General features: G+C 46.3%; 1 protein-coding gene across 2 annotated transcripts in view; it reads right to left on the bottom strand.

Annotated features, from left to right (window-relative positions):
* Nucleotides 1–9583: 9583 nt before the first annotated feature.
* CCR6 (C-C motif chemokine receptor 6) overlaps nt 9584–22578 on the bottom strand; it is a 28170-nt gene continuing 15175 nt past the window's right edge. The window contains exons 2-3 of one of the 2 annotated variants that reach the window (XM_063725090.1): nt 12586–12691; nt 9584–12489 (exon numbers count right to left, since the gene is read on the bottom strand). In XM_063725090.1, coding sequence (XP_063581160.1) covers nt 11374–12489; nt 12586–12594 — 1125 coding nt within the window. In that variant the 5' untranslated portion in view covers nt 12595–12691 and the 3' untranslated portion in view covers nt 9584–11373. Of the gene's footprint in view, nt 12490–12585; nt 12891–22578 lie in introns of those variants that run through there. The other variant, XM_002817580.4, reaches the window with a different exon arrangement.

Raw genomic sequence — 22578 nt, 5'->3', positions numbered from 1 at the left:
TGGCTTTCTTGCCTATGCCCCATCTTCATCTTAAACACACGTGGGATAAGTACTATCATTAACGCCCATTTTACAGGTAAGAAAACTGGGAATGTGAGGGTTGGAATAACTCACACAAACTCACACAACTAGCAAGGGACAAGACTAGGACTCAAATGCCAGATGTAGGCTCTAGGGGATGGCTCTGCCCTCTCTCCTATCTGCTGGTGAAACCTAGGGACTGCATTTCCCAGCAGCCACCTGCTTCCAAAAGTCATACAAGGACAAAAAAACTGAGTTTGCCAAGGAACTGAGTTGGGCCAAAACCACCAACTTTGTGTGTGTGTGTCAACCTCCTCCTCTGGGATGTGGCTGCCAGTTCAGGCTGTGGCCACTTGGAGCACGTGAAGGAATCCTCTCTGTCAGCCCAGCTCAGCCCATGGAAAGGAAAACAAAATGCTCCCCACATCTTCAATCAAAAGGGACAGTTTGCTTAAAGTGCCACTTTGAGTCAACAAGGGAATTGAGTTTTCCTTCTGTGACATTTCTGCTATCATTTTCACTTTACATCTCTAGCAGTTTCTGGAGACAAGAGTGGGATGGAAATCAGCCCCAGAGAGTTTCCCTTTGCTCCTAGATGCCAAGGCAGCCCTTCCAGGCAAGAGGCATCTCTGTCTATGGAGGGAGAAGAGGGAGGAGGAGGAAGCAGGTGAGAGGGAAGGAGAGAAGGCATTAGACCGAGACATGCACTCTCTGTTAGACCAAGAACACCTGCTTTGCCGTCACAGACCTGGCAGCTAGGGTGGGGAGCAAGCTCCCGAGCTGGCGGCTGTGTATTGACCACTCAAATACTGTTCATTTCACAACCCTTTAACTGGCTGCCCAAGGCCTAAATTCAGCTGACTGACAGATTTTGATTGGCTCACAAATAATTTTAAAATGTTCACATTATATTTACTGAACATATTAAAATTATATTATATCACCCACTTTCAAGTGAGGCTCTGCATTTTTAAAAGGCTAGATTTTCAGCTTTTCTTGAACACCAGAAGATTCGCAAGCCCTGGGCCCTCACTCCACTCTGCATTGGCCGGGCCAAGGAGCTGGCGCCCAGAGGTGGGGTGTGCTCACCCTTCTCCCATTCAGGTCCCTGCCTCCTCCCTGCAGGCATGTATGTGTGTGGACCACACCTCACTGGGTTTCAAACATAATTTTGGTGTCCCTTCCTTGGGAAGTGTGATGCCTAATCTCATATGTGAACCTGGCTGGGCCATGGTGCCCGATGGTCAGACGCAAGTCTAGACGCTGCTGCGGGGGTACTGAGGCTGTGATGAGCGCCTGTTCTCAGTTGACTCTCAGTAGAGCAGGTGACCCTCCACAATGTGTGTGGGCCTCATCCCATCCCTTGGCTTTAAGAGCAAAAACCGCGGGTTCCTGGAGAAGGAATCCCGCCTCCATTCTGTAATGTACAAACTGCGCTTGAGTTTCCCGCCTGCCAGCCTGCCCTACGGGTCTCAGACTCTCCCGCCTTAAGCTTGGGCACCAATGCCTTTAAATAAATCCCTTAATCTACATGCACCGCTTGTGGTTCTGCCTTCCTGGGGAGCCGCGGCTGACAGTCAGGAATGTGCTGTGCTCTCGAGTTCCCCAGAGGCAGCGATTTCGGGGATGGCTGGCGGTGCAGATTTTCAAAAGGTTTCCTTTTAACCCTTTATTTCCATTTTCACCACCTGCAGCTTCTCTCACCCTCGTGTGCTTTGCGTCTCTTACTTTCAGGCTTTCCTCTCCTCCCTCCCAGTGCCCCCCGCATTACACAGCACGGCGACCCCCAGACTGCCCTACTAAATCCTGCTGTGCTCTGCGGCCCCCAGAGCTGTGGCATGGGCTCTGTTCTACAACAAACCAAACCGTTCTCACGCAACACCACACCAGTCGTATATTTGTATAGTGCTATTAAAAAATGAAAATTCACCAGATTTCCTATTGACCTCTGGACAGGGCCCAGAAACTCAAATTGCTCTGTTAGCTATATATTTATATTATACTTTCTCCATTCAGCAAGATAAAAGCAGCCAACTCTTGCCACAAACCTATCCCCACTTAACACCTGCATGAAACAGAACCACCAATTCTGAGTGAAGTGCTTTTGCCATTTAAAACACATTAAAGATCTATTTAATAGTAGTGATTATTTTTAACTTTTTTACGTACTGGCAAAAGAAACCCCCTTTAAACCTGAGCAGGCACTTGGGCCAGAACACACGGGACGTTTTAGAGCAAGAAACGTGTTCCCAGAACACGGCACCTCTGCGCTCGGGGCAGCGCAGCGCGCAGAAGAACCTGCGCGCAGGGTTTTGGTTTCTGATGTGCACATGAATGGCTAGAAAAATTCCTCCGGGAAGGGAAACACTCTCGTCTTTAATGACTCCTTCTTCTCATGTTTACTAAAACTCTGAAGCCCTCATACATCTGTTTTCAAAAGGCTCCAATCCAGTTCCATAATGAGTCCACGGTGCCTGGAGCACACGTGTGATTGCATTATTTTACCTACAACACACTAAAAGCAGTTAGAGCTTTTATCGTATTACAAAACATTTTATGTTTCAAAAAATTTCGAACACCAGAATCCTACAATTTTAAGAGCTTGCTGTCTAGAAAAATGCATTAGTTGTTTCTTTTGCAAATATGAAGGTTACAAATAAAAGCCTGCTTAAAAAAAAAAAAAGAAAGGAAACAAAGAATTAAAATGTAGGCAATGTACTGGAAACCAGTGACTTCGTCATCGAATTGCTTGGTACGTAAGGAGTGAGTGGGGTGGGGGAACTGATGAAAATAGCTTCATTAGCAGACGGGGCAGAGGACACCCACCACCCTTCATGGGTGGCAGAGGGGTGGGGCTGGAAGATGACACAGATTGATCTGGAACCACCACAGGCGCAACACCCGTTCATGTCCAGACGGCAGATGGAGTGGCCCCACTGGGCGCTGGTGGCGGGTAGGTGGGCGCCCTCCCCTCAGCCCGGCCCACCCTCACTGAGACCCTGTGGGGCCCCAGCTGCCCTCTGAACCTTGACAACTGTAACAGCCAGCAGGAGCCTCGGGGTAGTCATGGTTGGCAGCCGGCCGGCCCAGCATCCCTTCTTTAGTTGCAAAATATTGACATGGTCTGAAAATCTCCAGGCGAGAGTCAAGGAAGCCAAACCTGCCATTTAAAAGACAAGATCTATGTAATACCCAAAAAGTGGGTTACACATTTGCTTCTCCGAGAAATATGGCATCAAAACAGACTCAGATAATAGCACATGTTGCTTTGACCCACCTCGCACTCAGCTTATTACTACTAACCATGGCTTAATAAATTCACTGCTTATTCCATGATGCAACCTCAGGACATCTCACCCGCCCCTGTGACTCATCTTACCGAGACAAGCCTGGAACAGCGATGTTGGTGCTGTAGGTTGGACTGAAGAGTTTACGGAGAAGAAAACATCTGAGTGACAATTATATGCCCGATGGACGTTTCTCGAACTAGGGATTCAGAGTTGAAAAGCTATTCCCTGCCAAAGAACTCACTTTAGGGGACTCTTATCATGCAAACAAAAATAAAGGTGATGCATTTGTAATCACTCTAGGTGGTATTTATTTACAAAGCACAATGGAATCAGAAGTGCAGCCCAAACCAAGAAGTCAAGGATGGTTGGATGGACATGGCACTTGAAGTGGTACTAAGAGCCTTTTCTTTACCTGCATATTAACTGGACATAGGTCTTGAGTGCATGACTCTGCATGACACAATGCATCCCTAACTCTGCTTCACCTCCATGGGGGACACAGGCTATGGAAGGTAAGATGCACAGGACAAATCCAAGAACAGGCAGATAGGCGAGTGTATGTGAAGCAAGGAGGCCAAGAAGAGGGTGCAGCATTGGCAGGAGGGTCCACATGTACAACCTTACAGGGTGAGCCCACCTGATCCATGCCGAGGGGCCAGAGATGAGTGCTGGCAGAGGCGGCTGTCCCAGGGCAGGGAAGACATGACCTAGGGAAGAAGGGGCACAGCTGTGGGGCTGGACTTACAGCAGGAAGGGAAGGAGATGGAGGAGAGGGGCAGTGAGGACTGCACGGGGTCAGGCCTGGCAGGGTCCTTGAGGAAGATCTAGAGTTGAGATGCACATGCTGGTGCCATCGGCCTGTGTGCCGTCCTGAAGTCCAGGGGTGATAGGATGGCCTGGGAAGAGCATGCAGGGAGAGGAGAAAGAGAAACCCAGCCTGGTGTCAGGAGCACCACTGCATGTCAGGATCAAATAAAGTTGGAGGGTCTGAAGTGAGGCAGAGATGGAGTTGCCCACCTGAGAGGGAGGAGAGCAAAGCCCACTGCCCAGCCCTGGAGAGGGGCTCATGCTACCTGCAGGAGGCAGCTGAGAGGCGTCTGCTGCATTGGCTGCATAGGGCACAGAGCAGCCTTCTTGAAGACGGCTTGGTGGGATTGGGGAAGGGGCCAAACTTCAGGGGCTCCAGAGTGAATGGGAGCATTGGAAACAGGCAGAAGACCAGGTGGAGAGAGGGCAGAATACGGAAGTGGAGTTTGGGGTTTGCATCCATCTCACTTTCCTTTTTACTATTAGATGGGAACAATCTTCCACTTGACCCACGGCAGGCCCAGGGCAGGGGTGTGGGTGTGCAGCACCGCTACTGGGAGTGGAGTTTAGGACAATCAACAGGCACCACAGGTCCATCCAAGCCCAGGCCAGGTCCACCTTTGCTGGGGAGGGCGGCTTCCACCTTTGAAACTGGCGACAAAGGGTCGGGGGAGAGCCAATGCCCTGGGCCCTGGAACTGGCCACAGAAGATGGCAGAGCCCCTGCAACGCCACATCTCCTGAGCAAAGCTTCCAACAAGGCTGATGGGCACACATGAGTGGGGAGTAAGAAGTGCGGGTGGAGGGACCCCAGCCAGAGCCATGGAAAGTCAGGCCTGGGGACAGCTCAGAACGATGGCCCATGCCTCAGATGAGTAAATCATGAAACAAAATTCAATGTAGGTTGACTCAAACCCAACAGAAGTTCATTTCTTGCTCACACAGGAGCACCAGGCCCATGGAGGGTCAGTGTATTCAGGTTCTGCTGTTTCCAGCAGCTGCTCCCAAGGTCTCCTGTGCCTGCTCCCTTCGGCCATCAGGAGACTGCAAGTGGTTTTGTGCACCAGACCTGGAAAAGACGCGTTTCACCTGTGTTCAGGCATCTCCAGCCAGACCTCAGTCCCATGCCCCACAGAGTCCCCAGGGGCTGCGCAAGGTGGCTCAGCCATGGGCCCAGGAGGCAAGGGTGGTGGACAGCTGCCCACACTGCAGAGTAGACGCTCTGTAGCTGGTTAGGGTGAGCGGTGAGCAGAGCAAACAGCTGACGGGAGAGATCTCAGGGCACGAGCACTCTCCTAGTTGCACCGCCAGCCCCGCCGCCAGCCACATTGTCTCCACCATGTTCCCTGGAGAAAAGTAAGTGAGGAGGCCCAGAAGGCTGAAGGGCAGGGCCAGGGGACTGGTTTTCAGAGGGCACCCCTGGTCACGGCCTCTCATGCATCCGTGTGAGATGGTGTCAAGTCAGGTCTGCAGAGGACTAGAGAGAGAGGGGTCCTGAGAAGGCTTTTCCTAAGGAGAGGCTGCCTCCAGGCAGAACCAACTCTCCTGCCCCACCTGGACACCTGGGGGCCCAAAGGCAGCAAGGAAAACCGTGAAAGCCAGCTCGCCCAGGGTCACACACACTCCTCTGCCATCCTAGTGCACAATCAGAGGAAAACAGAGTCCTATGTGCCAGGATTCACAAAGCTGGAAAAGACAGGTTGCCTGGAATGTTTATTTACATTTCTCCTTAATTTTGGACTTGTATAATGAATTCTTGGTGAGTAGAGATTACATCATTTTACATATCTTCTTTTTATTAACTTAATATCCTAAAACTCATTCTACATTATCTGCCATAAAAATATATAGATGCTGTATTTCCTGATTTATACATATATTTATTCTGCTATGTATATGTTCACATAGCAAAAAAATAAAATAAAATAAAAAAGAAAGAGCCAATCTACTATTGTGAATGTTAAAAGCAACAAGGAAAAAAATGAACAGCAGCAATAGTGCAGTGATATTTTTCTGAAGATTTTATGCCACGGGTGCAAAAAGACAGTATAAGATTCTATTAATTTCACCTACTTGTTATCCAAAATAAACTGTAGAGTTTCCCCACTAAGACATACATATGACATTTGTCCTTTGAAATGTTGCAGAATTAGGGCAACAGCCAGGAAGGTGAGCATCTCCAGGAGCAGGTGCTGGCGCTGGGAGGCAGCTCGCACACCAGAGGGCAGCAGTGCCCTGTCCAGGGCAGAGGCATCCCGGCCGGCTCAGGAGTTCGGCTCCTGGTGAAGCCAGGACTTTAGGAATCACCTTTGCTCCCCACTGGCGTGAAGAGAAGTGCTAGCTCATCTATTTACATTCTAGGTTCAGAAAGGGGACCCCAAAATGTTATGTGAAATCCAAGAATCCAGTTCATCTTTCAACGTTAGGCAGAAAAATGAAACCTTAGTCAAATGTTAACACTAATTCTAAATACAATATTCTGAACGTTTAGATGGACCAGCCTTGGGCACTGTGGTAATTATTAGTGGACTACAGGAGAAGAGGCCCCTGTGTACAGGGCGCATCCCAGGTGACCCCAGCCTTGCTGCACAGGGCCAGCCGTATCTCCTGAGTGGCCTTGGCCTAGTGGGCTGCCTCGGCTACCCCTCATCTACAGCTGGGGAGATGCAGACCCTCACCTCTGGTTAAAGAGAGGAGTCCGGCTGCCTCCCCTCCATGAAAGTGATTTTCTCAGTATCTCTCCCCCCTCTTACATGGTGTGTTTGTGATTACTGCGTGCACATGGACACGTGGCCACCCGCTGAAGAGCCTCCCGGGCATGTTCGTGATTACTGCATGTGTGTGGACACACGGCCACCCGCTGAAGAGCGTCCCAGACTCTCTTTCACCTGGCTGTAACCATGTGAATAAGTGAAGGCTCCCACACTGGGAGCAGAAATGATTTCCACAGCTTTCCAGTTGTGTCTTTAAGGCCACCTGCTTCCCCCATCCTGCTTCTTGTTGTCTAGAATGGAAATGGGCCGGAAGGAGGTACAGCAGCTCCCTTGGGCTGAGGACAGCCTCGAGGTGAGGAGAACAGCACTCTGCCCATCATCCCTGACGGTCCACCTGGACTCTCAATGAAGAGAGGAATCAGCCAAGAAGTAGAAAATAAATCGTTCCTGCCTTAGCTTTTATATGGGTTTACCTAAATAAGGCATCCAGAATATCATGTTATTGGCAAATGCAACACAAGGAGGAAGATTGCAGCTGTGCATACCGAGTCATAAGAATAAAATCAGGTCACAGCAAACCACCCTGACCTCTGCAAACACGCCAGAGCAAGGGGCCTTCGTCTGAATGCTGCAGCCTCTTTATTCTCTGAGATCACAAAGACTGAGTGTGTCAGGTTCTCAGAGCAGCCAGCGGAATGTAGAATGCCGACCACCCCAAGCTCTGCAAACATGCCAGAGCGAGGGTGGCCTTCAACCAAATGCTGCAGCCTCTTTATTCCATGAAATCCCTGAGCGCAAAGACCATGAACACATCAGGTTCTCCACAGAGCAGCCAGCAGAATGTAGAATGCATCAGGGCAGCTGTGCTCTGTGAGGCTGCAATGACTCAAATCGTCTAATGGTAAATGTAAAATGCCACCTCCTTCTGTGTCCTACCGGAGAATGTGCCCCAAGAATGAGATTAAGACAACAGATAGCCCCGCTGAAGTCATGAGCCTTGAATGCTCTGTTTATACAAATAGGGGGCAGAATAGGGCCTGGCCTCCGCTGGGCTATCACAGCTGCTTTCTGCTGCCACAGCTGAGATCACCATCCTGAGGTCCACAGCTGAGAGGGGGATGTCTCTGCTTTGAATATGGAGGTCACTCAGACTTGGGGAAATTCCCCACTTCCCTGTCAGAGAACTGGGAAGGGAGGAGATGCCACACCCCAGGGCAGGCATCAGGGCAGGAGGTGAACCACTGGGATCAGATACTGAAACTTGCACCACGGGTGGGTGCTGGAGCTCAAGGCTGTGTAGGTTAGATAGGCAGGTGTTGTCTCACCAGGGACCACAACCCTTCTCTGTCATCTCTCTGTGAGATCTGCACCTGAAAAGCCGAAATGGGAATGAATGTTTGGAACATAACTTATTGGAAAGGAGGAAACTATGTACAAAGAAATTCTCACATGTTTCAGGTTAACTTTAATAGGAAAATATGCCCTACCTTGAGGGAAATAGATGTTAGGGGCTGAATGGTGTCCCCTTAAAATTCATATGTCAAAGTCCCAACCCTCAGTATCTCAGACAGTGGTGATATTTAGAGACAGGGATTTTAAACCAGTGATTAAGTTAAAAGGGCCTTTTCGGTGGGCTGTAATCCAATCTGACTAGTGTCCTTATAAGAAGTTTCAGCTCACAGAGGAAAAGCCATTTGAGGCCTCAGGAGAAACCAACCCTGCCAACACCTTAACCGGCCTCTAAAAATGTGAGAAATAAATGTGTTGTTTAAGCTACTCAGTCTGTGGTATTTTGTTAGGGCAGCCCCAGCAAACTAATGTTCTAGCATACTATAGCATGTATACTGCGTTCATTGAGACCACATTCTCTGTACATATATCTCCAGAATGCCTGTAATTTGCACACATTACCACAAGTCTTAAAAGGATTTGAAAATATTGTGTTTTTCTGGCCTCATTTAAAATCCAGTCTGTCTGTCCTTAGAAGCAAATCATGTACAGTTTGCAAGGTAATACTTAAGTACCTAAATGTTGAGATTTACATACAGTAAGATCTCATGTATCCAGAAATAATTGAATACTTGGAGGTTCTAACACATTGCCCCTATTAATAGACAATTCTGACAAGCGCAGATAGCTGATTTCCCCACCAAACATATGGAATAATGTTTGCAATGAGTGGAGAGAAGGACTAAGGGCAGACACAGTTAAGGTTCAGGAAGAGACGGCCAGAGCCTGAGAGCAAAAAGATATGGGGAGAATCAATGGGAACCACTGAAGATTAGTCCCTTCTATCTTAATGTCTCCTGAGAGTGTCAGGTTACCATGGCACCTGTTCTGATGCCCAAGACAGCAAGAAAAATGATGTAACCTAATGTACTATATTTAAGAAGAAATAAAGTATGTGGTATATTTTGGAAACATTTTTATACATCTTAGCTAAAATGTTTAAAAGGTTATTGCTTAAATAAGCTTCATTTATCTGAACATTTAAATTATGCAGAGAAGCTCATCTCCCAGCTTTGGCAGATAAGCAAGATGTTTCTGTGCCAGTTTTCAAGCATGAATCATCTTCATAGATCACATCAGCGCATGGATCACACCGAAAGAAGTGTCTGGGTAACCACTCCTTTGCTTTGATTCCTAGAGTCAAATGCTAACAGATTTGAAGGACATGAGAAAGCCTGAATACCACCCTCTCCAAACAGTGGGCCCCTCAATCTGAACCTTGAAGCTGAAATACGATTCCTACTTCATATACAGAACACATTTTTTATTTTGCAAAGCCAAAGCCATGCTTTAAAAATACAGACTTCGAATCTTACGACATTATTTTGCATTTTAAAGAGAGATATAGTTAAAGCTTACAAGAACAATATAAAGTTTCAAATAACACCATTGTCAGGTTTAAACATGTCAATATTTTTGTAATTCATGACAGTTCTTTCCTTTTTTTTTTTTTTTTTTTTTGAGACGGAGTCTTGCTCTGTCACCCAGGCTGGAGTGCAATGGCATGATCTCGGCTGACTGCAACCTCTGCCTCCTGGGTTCAAGCGATTCTCTTGCCTCAGCCTCCCAAGTAGCTGGGATTACAGGCACCCGCCACCACGCCTGGTGAATTTTTGTATTTTTAGTAGAGAGGGGTTTCGCCACGTTGGCCAGGCTGGTCTTGAACTCCTGACCTCGAGTGATCTGCCCATCTTAGCTTCCCAAAATGCTGGGGTTACAGGCATGAGCCACCATGCCTAGCCCATGACAGTACCTTCCTAACACGTGTTTGTATTTCTGTAACACAAGTTGATATTTTTCTAATGTTCATATATTTATATAGCCCTTTAAAAACATGAGTTCCATGAACTTTCTATGTCATTGAAGAGAGTTGTTAAAATCTGATTCCATCACAAATTTCAGACCCCTTTAAAATCATTATCAGAAGCCAGAATAATTCCAGCTGTCCCCTAGCTAATCTACAGCTCCTCATAACAAAAGTCTTCAACCACACATTGCTCTTCAACCACATTAAAGAAATGGAACAAAACTTCTTTCTACATTGTCTCAGTAAAGTTGCTTTCTTAAAAAAAAAAAAAAAAGTATTCTATTTATTTAAAAAATTAAAAACATCTAATATTTTAAACTGTACAATAAACCACAACTTCATTACGATTCACTAATCAAATCTCTTTTGAGTCCATTTTGTTCGCTGGAACTCCGCTAGGCACTCAGAGCACAGCTGTGAGCAAGATTATTCTAGCTCCTGTCTTCATAGCACTCTCAGCCTAATGGACGTTTAGAGATGAGTCACTCACGACAGAGAACAGCTCCCAGGGAAATCAAAGCAAACTGACACTTTCCTAATGGCCCAACCTGAGCTGCTTTATCCAATTGGTGACAATTGTCGCCAACACCTGTTCTGCCATTGTCCCCTTCTTCCCGAAGCACTTCCAGGTTGTGAACACTTGAGCTTGTCTTTCCGCCTCCGTTTTACAGGGTCAGGCTTGTTGACTGTATCAAAGGGAAATGAGAGAAAACACCAGCCAGCCAATCCTGCTGCTTATAACCAGCAACAATAAACATTCTGATAGATAAAAATGTTTAAACATTTGCCTAAAATGAGTGATGTGTGGGCTTCCGTTTGTTTTTTTCTGTTTTAGTTTTTCAAACCACTGCCATCATTTTGTGCTGTAACCAAAAGACACTGTGATCTGTGACCTCTTCATGAATATTTCTGAAAATGTTTACATTTGTCAGCAATTCACTTTAATTCAGCATTTCCCAAAGGCTGTTTTGTGAAACGCCAGGCGGATATATACCCTAGAGCTACAAAACATTCCTTGCAAAGTGTGCTAGAAAATGCTACCTATCAGAGACCACCCCACCCTGAAGAGATCACACAGCCCATGAGCATGTTAAGTCCCGCAGGAGAGACGCTTGCTTGATTTTGCTGAATTCCCACACTTTCCATGCAAACTTGGCCATAGACTTTTTTTTGCATAACATCTATGAGTATGTTTCACACATGCCTTAGGGAGACTCAGCTTTCTATCACATAGTGAAGGACGACGCATTGTCGTTATCTGCAGTCTCACTGGTCTGCCGAGAAATGTTTTCTGAGTACCTCCCGGCACAGGAGAAGCCCGAGGACTTGTACTTCCTTCTCACACACCACAGGTCCTTCAAGATCTTCAGAAAGTAGTTTCTGAACTTCTGCCCAATAAAAGCATAGAGCACAGGGTTCAGGCAGCAGTGCAGGAAAGCCAGGACTTCTGTGACAGTTTTCGTATAGCCAATTAGCTTTTCGCTCTGGCAGGATCGGTTCATTTTACCCAAATTTGCAGCCATCAAAAGCAGGACCGTGTTATGAGGAATCTGACAAGCCAGAAACACAAGCACCACGGCTATGATTACTCGGATGGCTTTGTGCCTTTTAGAATTCTGAGCTTGCACCAAGGTTTTCACAATGAACGTGTAACAAAATATCATGAACATCAAAGGGATAAAGAAACCAAAGAGTAGCTCAAGCCCCAACATCAGCAGTTTCCACCTGATGGGCTCCGAGACAGTGTGGTAGTTGGGTTCACAGACATCGCTGCCTAGGATGTTGTATTTCTGGTTGAAGACAAAAGTTGAGCTGGAGATGATGACTGACAACCCCCACACAACAAGGCAGATGATTTTGCTGCGCGGTAGTGTTCTGGATCGGAGCCGGAATGACTTAGTCGCCTGTACAATGGCGATGTACCGGTCCATGCTAATGCAAGTCAGGAGCAGCATCCCACAGTTAAAGTTGATGGCATAGATGCCTTTTAGCAACTTGCACATGGCATTGCTGAAAACCCACGCACCGGTGGCATGACTCACTGCCCAGAATGGGAGAGTAAGAACAAAGAGGATGTCTGCAATGGCCATGTTCAAGAGATAGACGTCTGTCATAGATCTGGCCTTCTTATAAAAAGCAAAGGTGATCACCACCAGAATATTCCCCAGGAGGCCAAAGACACAGATCAAGGAGTAGGCTATCGGTACAAATAGCCTGGAGAACTGCCTGACCTCCTGCAAGGAGCACAGTAACATTTCAGAATCAACTGAGTAATATGAAGTATTGACTGACACAAAATAATCTTCACTGGAGTCGAAAACATCGCTGAAATTCATTGATTCCTGGAGAGGAAACAAAGATAGAGTTAGCTGCAGTGCAGTGTTCAAGTAGCCACAGTGAACCCAAATTATACTCCTTGCCAAAAATAAAAATCTTACCCCGCTCATTGTGGGCAGAAAAAATGCAAGCTGGTTGTAGAAAAAGGAGTGTAGGGTTCAACCCCTTCAGCTCACAGGCAGCGGTAGCAGGAAAGTGGAAATGACTCTAAGAACGAAAGAAGGCAGAACACACTACAGTTAACACAGGTACTCCTGGAGAGCCAGAAGGCAGAATGCACTACAGTTAACACAGGTACTCCTGGAGAGCCAGACAGTTAAGTGACCAGCATTCCATCTCGTGTGAACAGAGTGCACAGCACACTATTTTACATACAAATATTTATTGAGAATAGGCATCGGCAACCTCTTCCTGTAAAGGGCCAGATAGTAAATATTTTAGGTTTTGCAGGCCATATGGTCCCTGTCACAGCTCCTCAAATCTGCCTTTGGAGCTTGAAAGCATCTACAATTACATAACTGAACAGGCCTCGCCGGGCTCGGTTGGCTAGAGGCTATAATTTGCCAACCCTTGATCTATTGTTTAAATAAGGTGCTCTCAGAAATCCACAAGTTTTGATCTGCACAAAAATCTTTACGCAAAATTTAAAAACATTCAACAAGATTTTACTGAACAAGATCTATAGAAGTGTGAATGTGCATAGAAAATGTATAATTCATGGTCCTGGGCTTTAAATCTTTCACAATATATGTCAGTGATGTTCATCCCTGTGAGCATGTGAGAATCTCCGGTAGAATTTAAAGTTTGACTATGAGTGCCGTTCTTAAGACGTACTGAACAAGCTGCTCCAGCCTGGGAAGGCGCTGGAGAGGAATGCACCTGCTTCTCCACAGCCGCAGACCTTTCCAGTAGACATTCCAGGACACGAGCATGAATCTGCTGTGGCAGAGGCATCCTAATCATCAGAAATCCAAGTGCCAGAGGAAAGGTGGAGGCTGGCACAGTTAGCAAAGACTTCCTGGAGGAGGAGGCTCTGATCAGGGTCCTTGGAGAATGGCAAGGCTATGGGCCAATGATTGACAGAGAACGGCCGTCTCCTTCAGGTGACCAGCTCATCACAGGCTGAAGAGCAGTCCTGAGTCATGAGCCCTGTATGTCTGTGAAACAGCTGAGCAACCAGCCTGGCCGAATCAACTGGATTGTTAGGAAACAATGGAGTATACGATGTGCTGGGAACGCCAGCAGTGGCGGTGCATGGGTCCACGTGGCGTATACCTTGTGCTGGGAACGCCAGCAGTGGCGGTGCATGGGTCCACATGGAGTATACCATGTGCTGGGAACGCCAGCAGTGGCGGTGCATGGGTCCACGTGGCGTATACCATGTGCTGGGAATGCCAGCAGTGGCCGTGCATGAGTCCAGATGGAGTATACCATGTGCTGGGAACGCCAGCAGTGGCCGTGCATGGGTCCACATGGAGTATACGATGTGCTGGGAACACCAGCAGTGGCGGTGCATGAGTCCACGTGGCGTATACCATGTGCTGGGAACGCCAGCAGTGGCGGTGCATGGGTCGAGGCTGAAGAAGTTTAGCAGGAGACCAGGAAGAGCTGGAGCAGTTGTGGAGGGCCTGAGGACGAAGGGCTTTGAAATCCACCATTTGAAGCAAACTTAAAAAGAAAGAAAAACTCTTCGCTATTCTCAGGCTCACTGCTCCTTTCCAGCGTTGTCCATCATCCTGTTTATTAACACGCCCTGGATGCCCCCCAGTAAAATCTATGGCCTGAAACACTCTGATATTAACGTTGGATGTGCTTCCCAGCCAATCGTCCATCTTCCTCCTCTTTTCCCTGCTCTCGCACCACGTGGGCCTGGCCATGCCAAGCCGGAGCAGCTAGGAAAGCGCAGCCCCAGGTGCACAGGCAGAGAAAGTGGAACCGCCCTCCTCGCCCCCACACTGGGCCATATCAGTCCTCACTTACCAGTCCACGTGGATACTGACCTTTTGGAGAGGAAGCCCATGTAACACAAAGTTCACCCTGAATTATTTTCCAAGCCTATTTCTTACATAATGTTGATTCTCATTTCATTATTTACTCCACCCCATTCCTTCTCTGCTGCCTGGAATCACAACTCAGAGATCAGTTCTTCACTGCCCCTCAGTCACTGCTTTGGGCCTAAAAAGCTGGAGGAAGGCATGGAGCCACCTCTGCACTTTTGTAATCCCAGCAGGTATACAGTTGAGTGCTTTAGAGTATGCAGAAGAAGCATAGTATAGACCCCTGTGTTGCAAAAGCATGTGGAGAGGTAATCATATCAATCAGAAGAAGCACAGCAATCAGAACACCACTGCTAAACTTCAGCTTCCAGCCACAGTGTATTAACAGAGACCAAAGGCACCCTGCTGCATTAAACAACTAGAAAAACCTACAAAATGTAACAACAATTTTCAGACCTTGGCACTAGGCATCACGAGATTATGGCTCCTGGCAGGAGGAGAACAAATACAGTGAGAAATGATACACACTCTTTCTAAGCTGCAGAGCATGGCAGGGGTGGAGGGCATCAGAGGTGAAATATACAATATGTAAAATAAAATACACCAATTGGAATTACCATTTGGATGTTAAAACTATATATATATATATATATATATACACACACACACATATATCATATATAATAGTATCAACAATTATATATATAATTATATCATAAAATGTAAAATACTTATGGATAGATCTAACAAAATTTATGCGAGATTTATATGCTAAAAACTACAAAACATTGTTGGGAAAAATTAAATAAGACCTAAATTAATGGAGAAATTTATCATGTTCAATTTTCAATGACTCATTTCATGTTCAAATTTATCAATGATTAAATTTCAAGATATAATTTCTCCCCAAATCGATCTGTAGATACAACATAAACTAAATCAAAATCATGGTAGGGTTTTTTTTTTTTTTGAGAAATTGACACACCAATTCCAAAATTTATATAGAAATTCAAGGAAATTAAAACAGCCAAAACAATTTTGAAAAAGATTAAAAAATTGGAGGACTCACACTACTCAATCTCAGAGACGACAAGGAAGCTACACTAACCGTGATGGTGTTGGATTTCTGAAAGGACAGTTACATAAATCAGTGGAACAGAACAGAGTCCAGACATAGACCCACATATAGATGGCGGACTGATTTTTAACTTAGGTGCCAAGGTAACTCAGTGGAAAAAGAACAGTCTTCAATAAATGGTCCTGGAATGACATGAACAAAAAGTTGATCCTTACTGCTTACCTCACACCATTTGCAAAAGGTAACTCAAATGAGTTATAAATCTAAATGTGAGACCTAAAGCATAAAACATCTAGAAGGAAAAATGGGAGAAAATCTTTGTGACCCTGGAAAAAGAAGCTTCTTATATAAATTGCAAAAAGAATAAACTACAAAAAAATTGATAAATTGTACTTGATTGTGCAAAATGTAAAACTTCTGCTCTTTGAAAGACATTCAAGAAAATGAAACATATATATATTGAATAGAAAAAAGTATTTTAAAGCTTATATCTGATAATAGGTTATATCCAGAATATACAAATCATTTTTACAACTCCCTATCAAAAACATAAACAATTCAATAAGAAACAGGGGGAAATGTGAACAGGCAATTCACCAAAGAAATACATGGATGGCAAATACACACACAAAAAAGGTGCTCAATGCCATTAATCATGAGGAAAATGCAAATTAAAACCACAATGAAGGCTGGGCGCAGCGGTTCAGGCCTGTAATCCCAGCAATTTGGGAGACCGAGGCAGATGGACCACTTAAGTCCAGGAGTTCGAGACCAGCCTGGCCAACATGGTGAATCCCCGTCTTTACTAAAAATACAAAAATTAGCCGGGCATGGTGGCATGCACCTGTAATCTCAGCTACTCGGGAGGCTGAGGCAGGAGAATCACTTGAACCCGGGAGGCGGAGGTTACAGTGAGCTGAGATTACACCACTGCAGTCCAGCCTGGGTGACAGAGAGAGACTCCGTCCAAAACACACACACACACAGACACACACACACACAGAGATCCCACTGGAAGGACTAAGATTAAACAGGGGGCAGGAAGCTGGGAGATGACATGGTGCATCTGGGGCTCTCACACTTTGTTGGTGGGACTGCAAGATCACACAGTCATTCCACGGAGACAGTGGGGTCCTTTCTTGCACAGCTGAACATGCACCCACCATAGGAACCTGCAACCGACTCCTACATGTCTACCCAAGAGACATGGGAGGATTAACACTGGAACATTCCCAGCAGGTTTATTCTTAACCGTCCCAAACTGAAAAAGATCCAAATGTCTGTCAACTGGTGAGCCGATAACCAAGTTGAAGTGTATCCATACAATAGAACATACTACTCAACCATGAAAAGGAACGGACGACTAATGCATGCTCCAACGGGGGTGACTCAAAACCTTCCCTCGGTAACAAATCCAGACAGAAGAGACCATGCACTGCATCATTCCATCCCTAAAATTTCTAGAAAAGGCAAAATAACAGTGGCAGGAATGAAATCAGGGATTGTCATCAGGACGGGAAGAAGGGATTGGCTGGGGTTGGGCAACACAAGGGGATTTTGTGGTGGCAGAAATGTCCTCTATCCTGATTGTGGGGGTGGCACATGGCTGTGTGCCCTTGTCAAGACCTGTTGAATTGTACCCTTCAATCGGTGACATTTATTGCATATAAATTAGCCTCAATAAAGTTAATTTAAAAGTACCTGCGTACTCTTCCATGCAAATGTGTTGGAACAGACACTTAGTGCCATAAACAGTCAAAGCAAGGATCTGCCACTAAGCACTGAGGGGTTATGGGAGGTTCTGGGGCAAGAAGAGCTTTTGAGGACTCCATAAGGACAGAGGAGGGGACGGTGGGAAGGAGTGGGCAGTGTAGGTGGAAGGCAGGGGCTTGGGGACAGCGAGGGGGAGACCTGCAGCAGGTGCGCGGCTCTGGAGAACAAGGGAGCAGGGGCTGTGGGGAGCGGTCCCTATAGGGTTGGACGGATGCCAGGTCAAGGCGGGACCAACTGCACGGGTTCCCAGGTGAGTGGGGCTGGGACAGGATGGGAGGGAGTGACCTCCCCATCACGTGGAGGCTGAGTTGATGACGATGAGAAGGGCAGCAGGGGCCAAAAAGGGAGGGACGGCCCAGCATGCCATGCACTCAATGCCCAACAGGGCCCCCATTTAAGGTAAATATTTGTTTAACTGCCCCATGACACACAGTCTTTTCTGAATTTAACTCAGTTCAACAAATTTTTATGAACTGTCTACTAAGGAGAGACACTGAAGTACAGCGATGACTCAAACGCATACTTGAGCTTCAAAAGGCTGCCAGGTAAACAAATAATTATAAAACAGTTCCATTCTAGCAATCATCATGAGATGCACCCCAAAAAGTGAGTAACTCTTGGCGAATAGAAGGCCAGCATTGGGAAGCCTGTATGATGGATCCCTGTCAGCAGAAGGAGTCGGGAGGGGGCCCAGAGAGAAGGGGTCCAGAGGGATGGAGGTCCCAGAAGGAGAGGTCCCAAAGGGAGGGGGTCCAGAGGGAAGGGGGGTCCTAGAGGGAGAGGTCCCAGAGGGAAGGGGTCAGAGGGAGGGTGGCCCCAGAGGGAGGAGTCCTAGAGGGAGGAGGCCCAGAGGGAGGAGTCCTGGAGGGAGGGGGGCCCAGAGGGAGGAGTCCTGGAGGGAGGGGGGCCCAGAGGGAGGAGTCCTGGAGGGAGGGTGGTCCCAGAGGGTGGGGTCCCTGAGAGAAGGAGGCCCAGAGGGAGCCAGATACACAGGCCGCAGGGCAGGAAGTTCCCGGCAGAGATGTGAGAAGCTGGCCTACTCCGTCCCGTTCATAAGACGCTACTTTAATTTCGTTTCATTTATTCTCATGTCAGAGTAAGTCAATGAACCAAAATTTATAAATTCCATGTCTCTTAGGATGGTGTTATGCACCTGTTAGGTATAAACAATGTACGATTCTAGATAATGACAAATTTAATGTTACTGTGGTTAAGAATCAGGATTCTCAATAAAAAAGATGGTTGTCAGGTTCAGGTTCACCCGTATGCCAGCCACAGCCATTGAAAATGATTCGGCCTTCCCCAAGCCACCGTTTTCACAGGAAAAACTGTGTGAATTGTTTTAAGGAAACTGTTCTGGTGACAGATTGGCATGGGTGTCACCTCAACGTGTAAAGAATCCTGTTCACAACTTGCTCTATCATCTCACATCTCAGGCAGCAGTCACCAGCTCCTTGGAGAAACAGGCTGCAGGTTTTCTATTAAGAAAATGTTGATGGTGAAGACACTAAGAAGTTTTTTAGTAGATATTTCTGTTCCTTCTTTAATGAACCGAGAACAAGCCACCCTATTATCTACCAGTGGCAGATGAGAGATGCAGGGAAACGTGCTGAGTCCTGTGTCCGGTTCCTGGTGAACCAGTGAACCCACCCTTGCAAAGCAGCCACCTGCAACACATCTCACGCTGTCTCTTTGAGGTTCAGCACTTCCTGTCTCACACGTAATCCCTATGACCACCATTCTCACCAGATCTCACTTTGATGTCATTAAATCACATGTAAAATACATTCAGCCCAACTGATTCTTAAAGTGTAATTTTCTTGTCTTTGGAATTTAGAGATTTCCCAAACAAGTGGGCAGAGGAATACTTCTAGAGCTTCTGTAGGACATTCTGTTCTTTGGAGGAGGAGTTTCAGGGTCTCTAAGAAAGAGTCATCTAATGACACACTTTAGAAATGTCATTTGACTCAATTTGGTTTTGCAGTTAGGAGGCTTCTTTCCAATATTCAGCTGCCTCAAGTAAAGTGTCGATTGTTGCTGTCTCAGTAACTCATTGTCACCCCCCACCTGAATGTTAGCCTCTCACAGGACCTGGGGTACCCTGTAGGGCGGGCACACTATGGCATGACACCAAATGAGAGACTCATCATGTCTCATCCCCTGAGTATCTCCTTCATCAGGAAGGCATGTCTCATTGACTGAGCTTTATCACATGTTCTGAAGACAAGAGAAAGCAGAATTTCTTGACTCCTGTTTTGCACCTCTCTATTCTTTTTTAAAAAAATCATTTCAAAAATACTCAGAGAATGTTGCAGTGAAGTTGCCTGACTCCAGCGAATGGTGCCTGTGAGGTGCAGGAGTACAGAGCTGACTCAAAGGAAGCTCAAAACCCATTTGCAGAGAGAAAGAAGATAAATGCCTCCGAATGAGGTACAGTGTTGGGTGTTGGTTCTCAGCAGGGTGTTGAGGGCATTACGAAGCAAGCGCAGGAGCATCTGGAATGGAAGTGGTGAGCCCTTGGGGGTCAGCGTGGGTTTGGTAACACTCAGTCTTGTCACACTGATTTCCAAGCCTTGGTGGTCACAGTCACTAAATTGCAGATCAGGGAGGTGTTACACACACAGAACACTTACGATAAAATCTGAAACTTCTAAGCAATCAAGAAGAGGAACCATGATCCAGGTGCAAGTACAATTAGGTTGCTTGCTAGGTGTCTGGACAATTGGCTCTGTGATACCACTTTGCTGGCATGCTGGTACAAGGCCCTATTGACACTGCACTGATTTCGGCCTTCAGCTGTGTCCTGCCCATTGCTTCTATTGATGAGAGGGGCAAAAAGAGAGGAGGCAATTCATTAGGTCTGAAGATGTCAAGAAGCCTAAAAAGATAATTAATATATTGGATGACAGAATCAATGTACAAATATTCTGGACAGAATCAAGCAATGGGTAAATCTAATGTTGTAAAATTCAGTGGGGAAAATAGAAGCTTCTCCACGTAGATTTAAATAAGCAGGCCGGGTGCACTGGCTCACACCTGTAATCCCAGCACTTTGGGAGGCCAAGGCAGGCAGATCACTTGAGGTCAGGAGTTTGAGACCAGCATGGCCAACATGGTGAAACCTTGTCTCTACCAAAAATATTAAAAAATTAGCTGGGTGTGGTGGCGCACATCTGTAATCCCAGCTACTCGAGAGGCTGAAGCAAGAGAATCACTTGAACCTGGGAGACAGAGGTTGCAGAGAGCTGAGATTGTGCCACTGCACTCCAGCCCGGGCGACAGAGTAAGACTCCTTCTCAAAAATAAAAAATAAAAATACAAAAATAAATAAGCAACTACACAGATATAAAATGAAAGTGCAGCAGCAGCAAAAATCTTAAGAATTGTATTTTCTAGTAAGCTCACCAAGAGGCTGGTGAATCAGTACTATGTGGGTGCAGACATCCAGCCAGCTGGAAAGCCAGCCAGCTCTGCTCACCTCTGGGTACTCTCCACCCTGGTCACTAAGGCTTTCCAACCCAATAATGATACAGAGTATGGAGGCACCTGACACAGGGGACAGCACTTGTCAGCAGAATCATGGCCCCATGTCACACTTGTGGTTAGCAGAATCATGGCCCCCTGCCCAGGCCCTGACACAGGCACCAGAACCTGTGCATGTGTTGCCTTACACAGCAAAAGGGATTTTGCGTATGCAATGAAGTTAAAGATCTAAGGGCCTCGAGGTAAGCAGAGATCATGCTGGATTATCTAGTTGGACCCACTGCAATCACGAGTCCCTAGAGGTGAAGAGTCCTTCTCCCTGGAGAAGGGAGAAGAAAAGATTCAAAGGTGACAGACTCAATGTATTGTTGCTGGAGTTGCAGACAGAAGAGGGGGCCACAAGCCGAGGCATGTGGTTGCCCTGAGAAGCTAAAAAGGCCCTCTGCTGATAGCCAACGTGATCTCAGTCCTACAGTCACAAAGAACTGCACTCTGCCCATGACTGGATTGGGCGAGGACCAGATCTCCTTGTAAACATGCAGATAGTACTTACTAGTGGAAAGAAGCCTGGGAACCCCTATCTAAAAGCACAGAATAGCTGGGTGCTCACACCTGTCTAAAAGAGCAGAATAGCAATGGCTCACACCTGTAATCCCAGAACTTTGGGAGGCTGAAGTGGGTGGATCACTTGAGGCCAGGAGTTTGAGAACAGCCCAGCCAACATGGGATGCATCTCTCTGCCTAGTGTTTCTGTTATTGAATCATTAGTAAAGTTTGACGTTAGGTAAGATCTATAGATCCTATGGATGTCTGCTTTGAAGATTCAAATCCTTGCATTAACACAATCTCTGTATTATTCTAATACATACTTCAATTTAGGAGCTGTTGCTTCTTAGGGAATTCATGCATTCAGCATCTAAAAGTGAGTTCCAACAGATGCTCTGGATAGAAAGAAGGGAGGGAGACAGACAGGGGTGGGAAATGATTTCTCTGTGGCTAGTATATTAAGACATTAAAAGATGCTAACTACATCCTTCCCTAGTTTATTCCCATTAGAGCTTGTTTATAAATGGCCCTTCAGAGCCCTGCTGGAATAACTCACTATTTCCCAAAACTTCTCACTCACAGAACCTTTTCAGTTCCTGTTCTTTGGAAATACTTTGGGAAATTTCTGAGGCCAGGAGTTCCAAGCTGCAGCGTGTGACTATCGTGTCTGTGACTGGCCACGGCACTCCAGCCTGGGCAACATAGCAAGACCTCATCTCTTTAAAAAAGGTAGTTTATTTATATGATGATATAAATCATATAATCTGACTATATAATCTATATAATTATATATATGATTATATAAACCATATAATCAATAAGTTGACTGTATTAGTCCGTTCTCACACTGCTAATAAAGACATACTTGAGACTGAGTAATTTATAAAGGAAAGAGGTTTAATTGACGCAGTTCAGCATGACTGGGGAGGCCTCAGGAAACTGACAATCATGTCAGAAGGGGAAGCAAACACATCCTTCTTCACATGATGACAGGAAGGAGAAGAATGAGTGCCCAGCAAAGGGGGAAGCCCCTTGTAAAACCATCAGATCCCGTGAGAACTCACTCACTATCACGAGAACAGGATACCACCCCATGATTCAATTATCTCCACCTGGTCCCTCCCACCACACATGGGGATTATGGGAACTGCAATTCAAGATGAGTTTTGGATGGGGACACAGCCAAAGAATATCACTGACCTAGAGGACTCTTCATT

This window comes from Pongo abelii, chromosome 5 (genome assembly GCF_028885655.2).
Source record: "Pongo abelii isolate AG06213 chromosome 5, NHGRI_mPonAbe1-v2.0_pri, whole genome shotgun sequence".
Lineage (NCBI taxonomy): Eukaryota > Metazoa > Chordata > Mammalia > Primates > Hominidae > Pongo > Pongo abelii.
The sequence above is the reverse complement of the archived record's forward strand: the minus strand, read 5'-3'. Positions and strand labels throughout refer to the sequence as shown.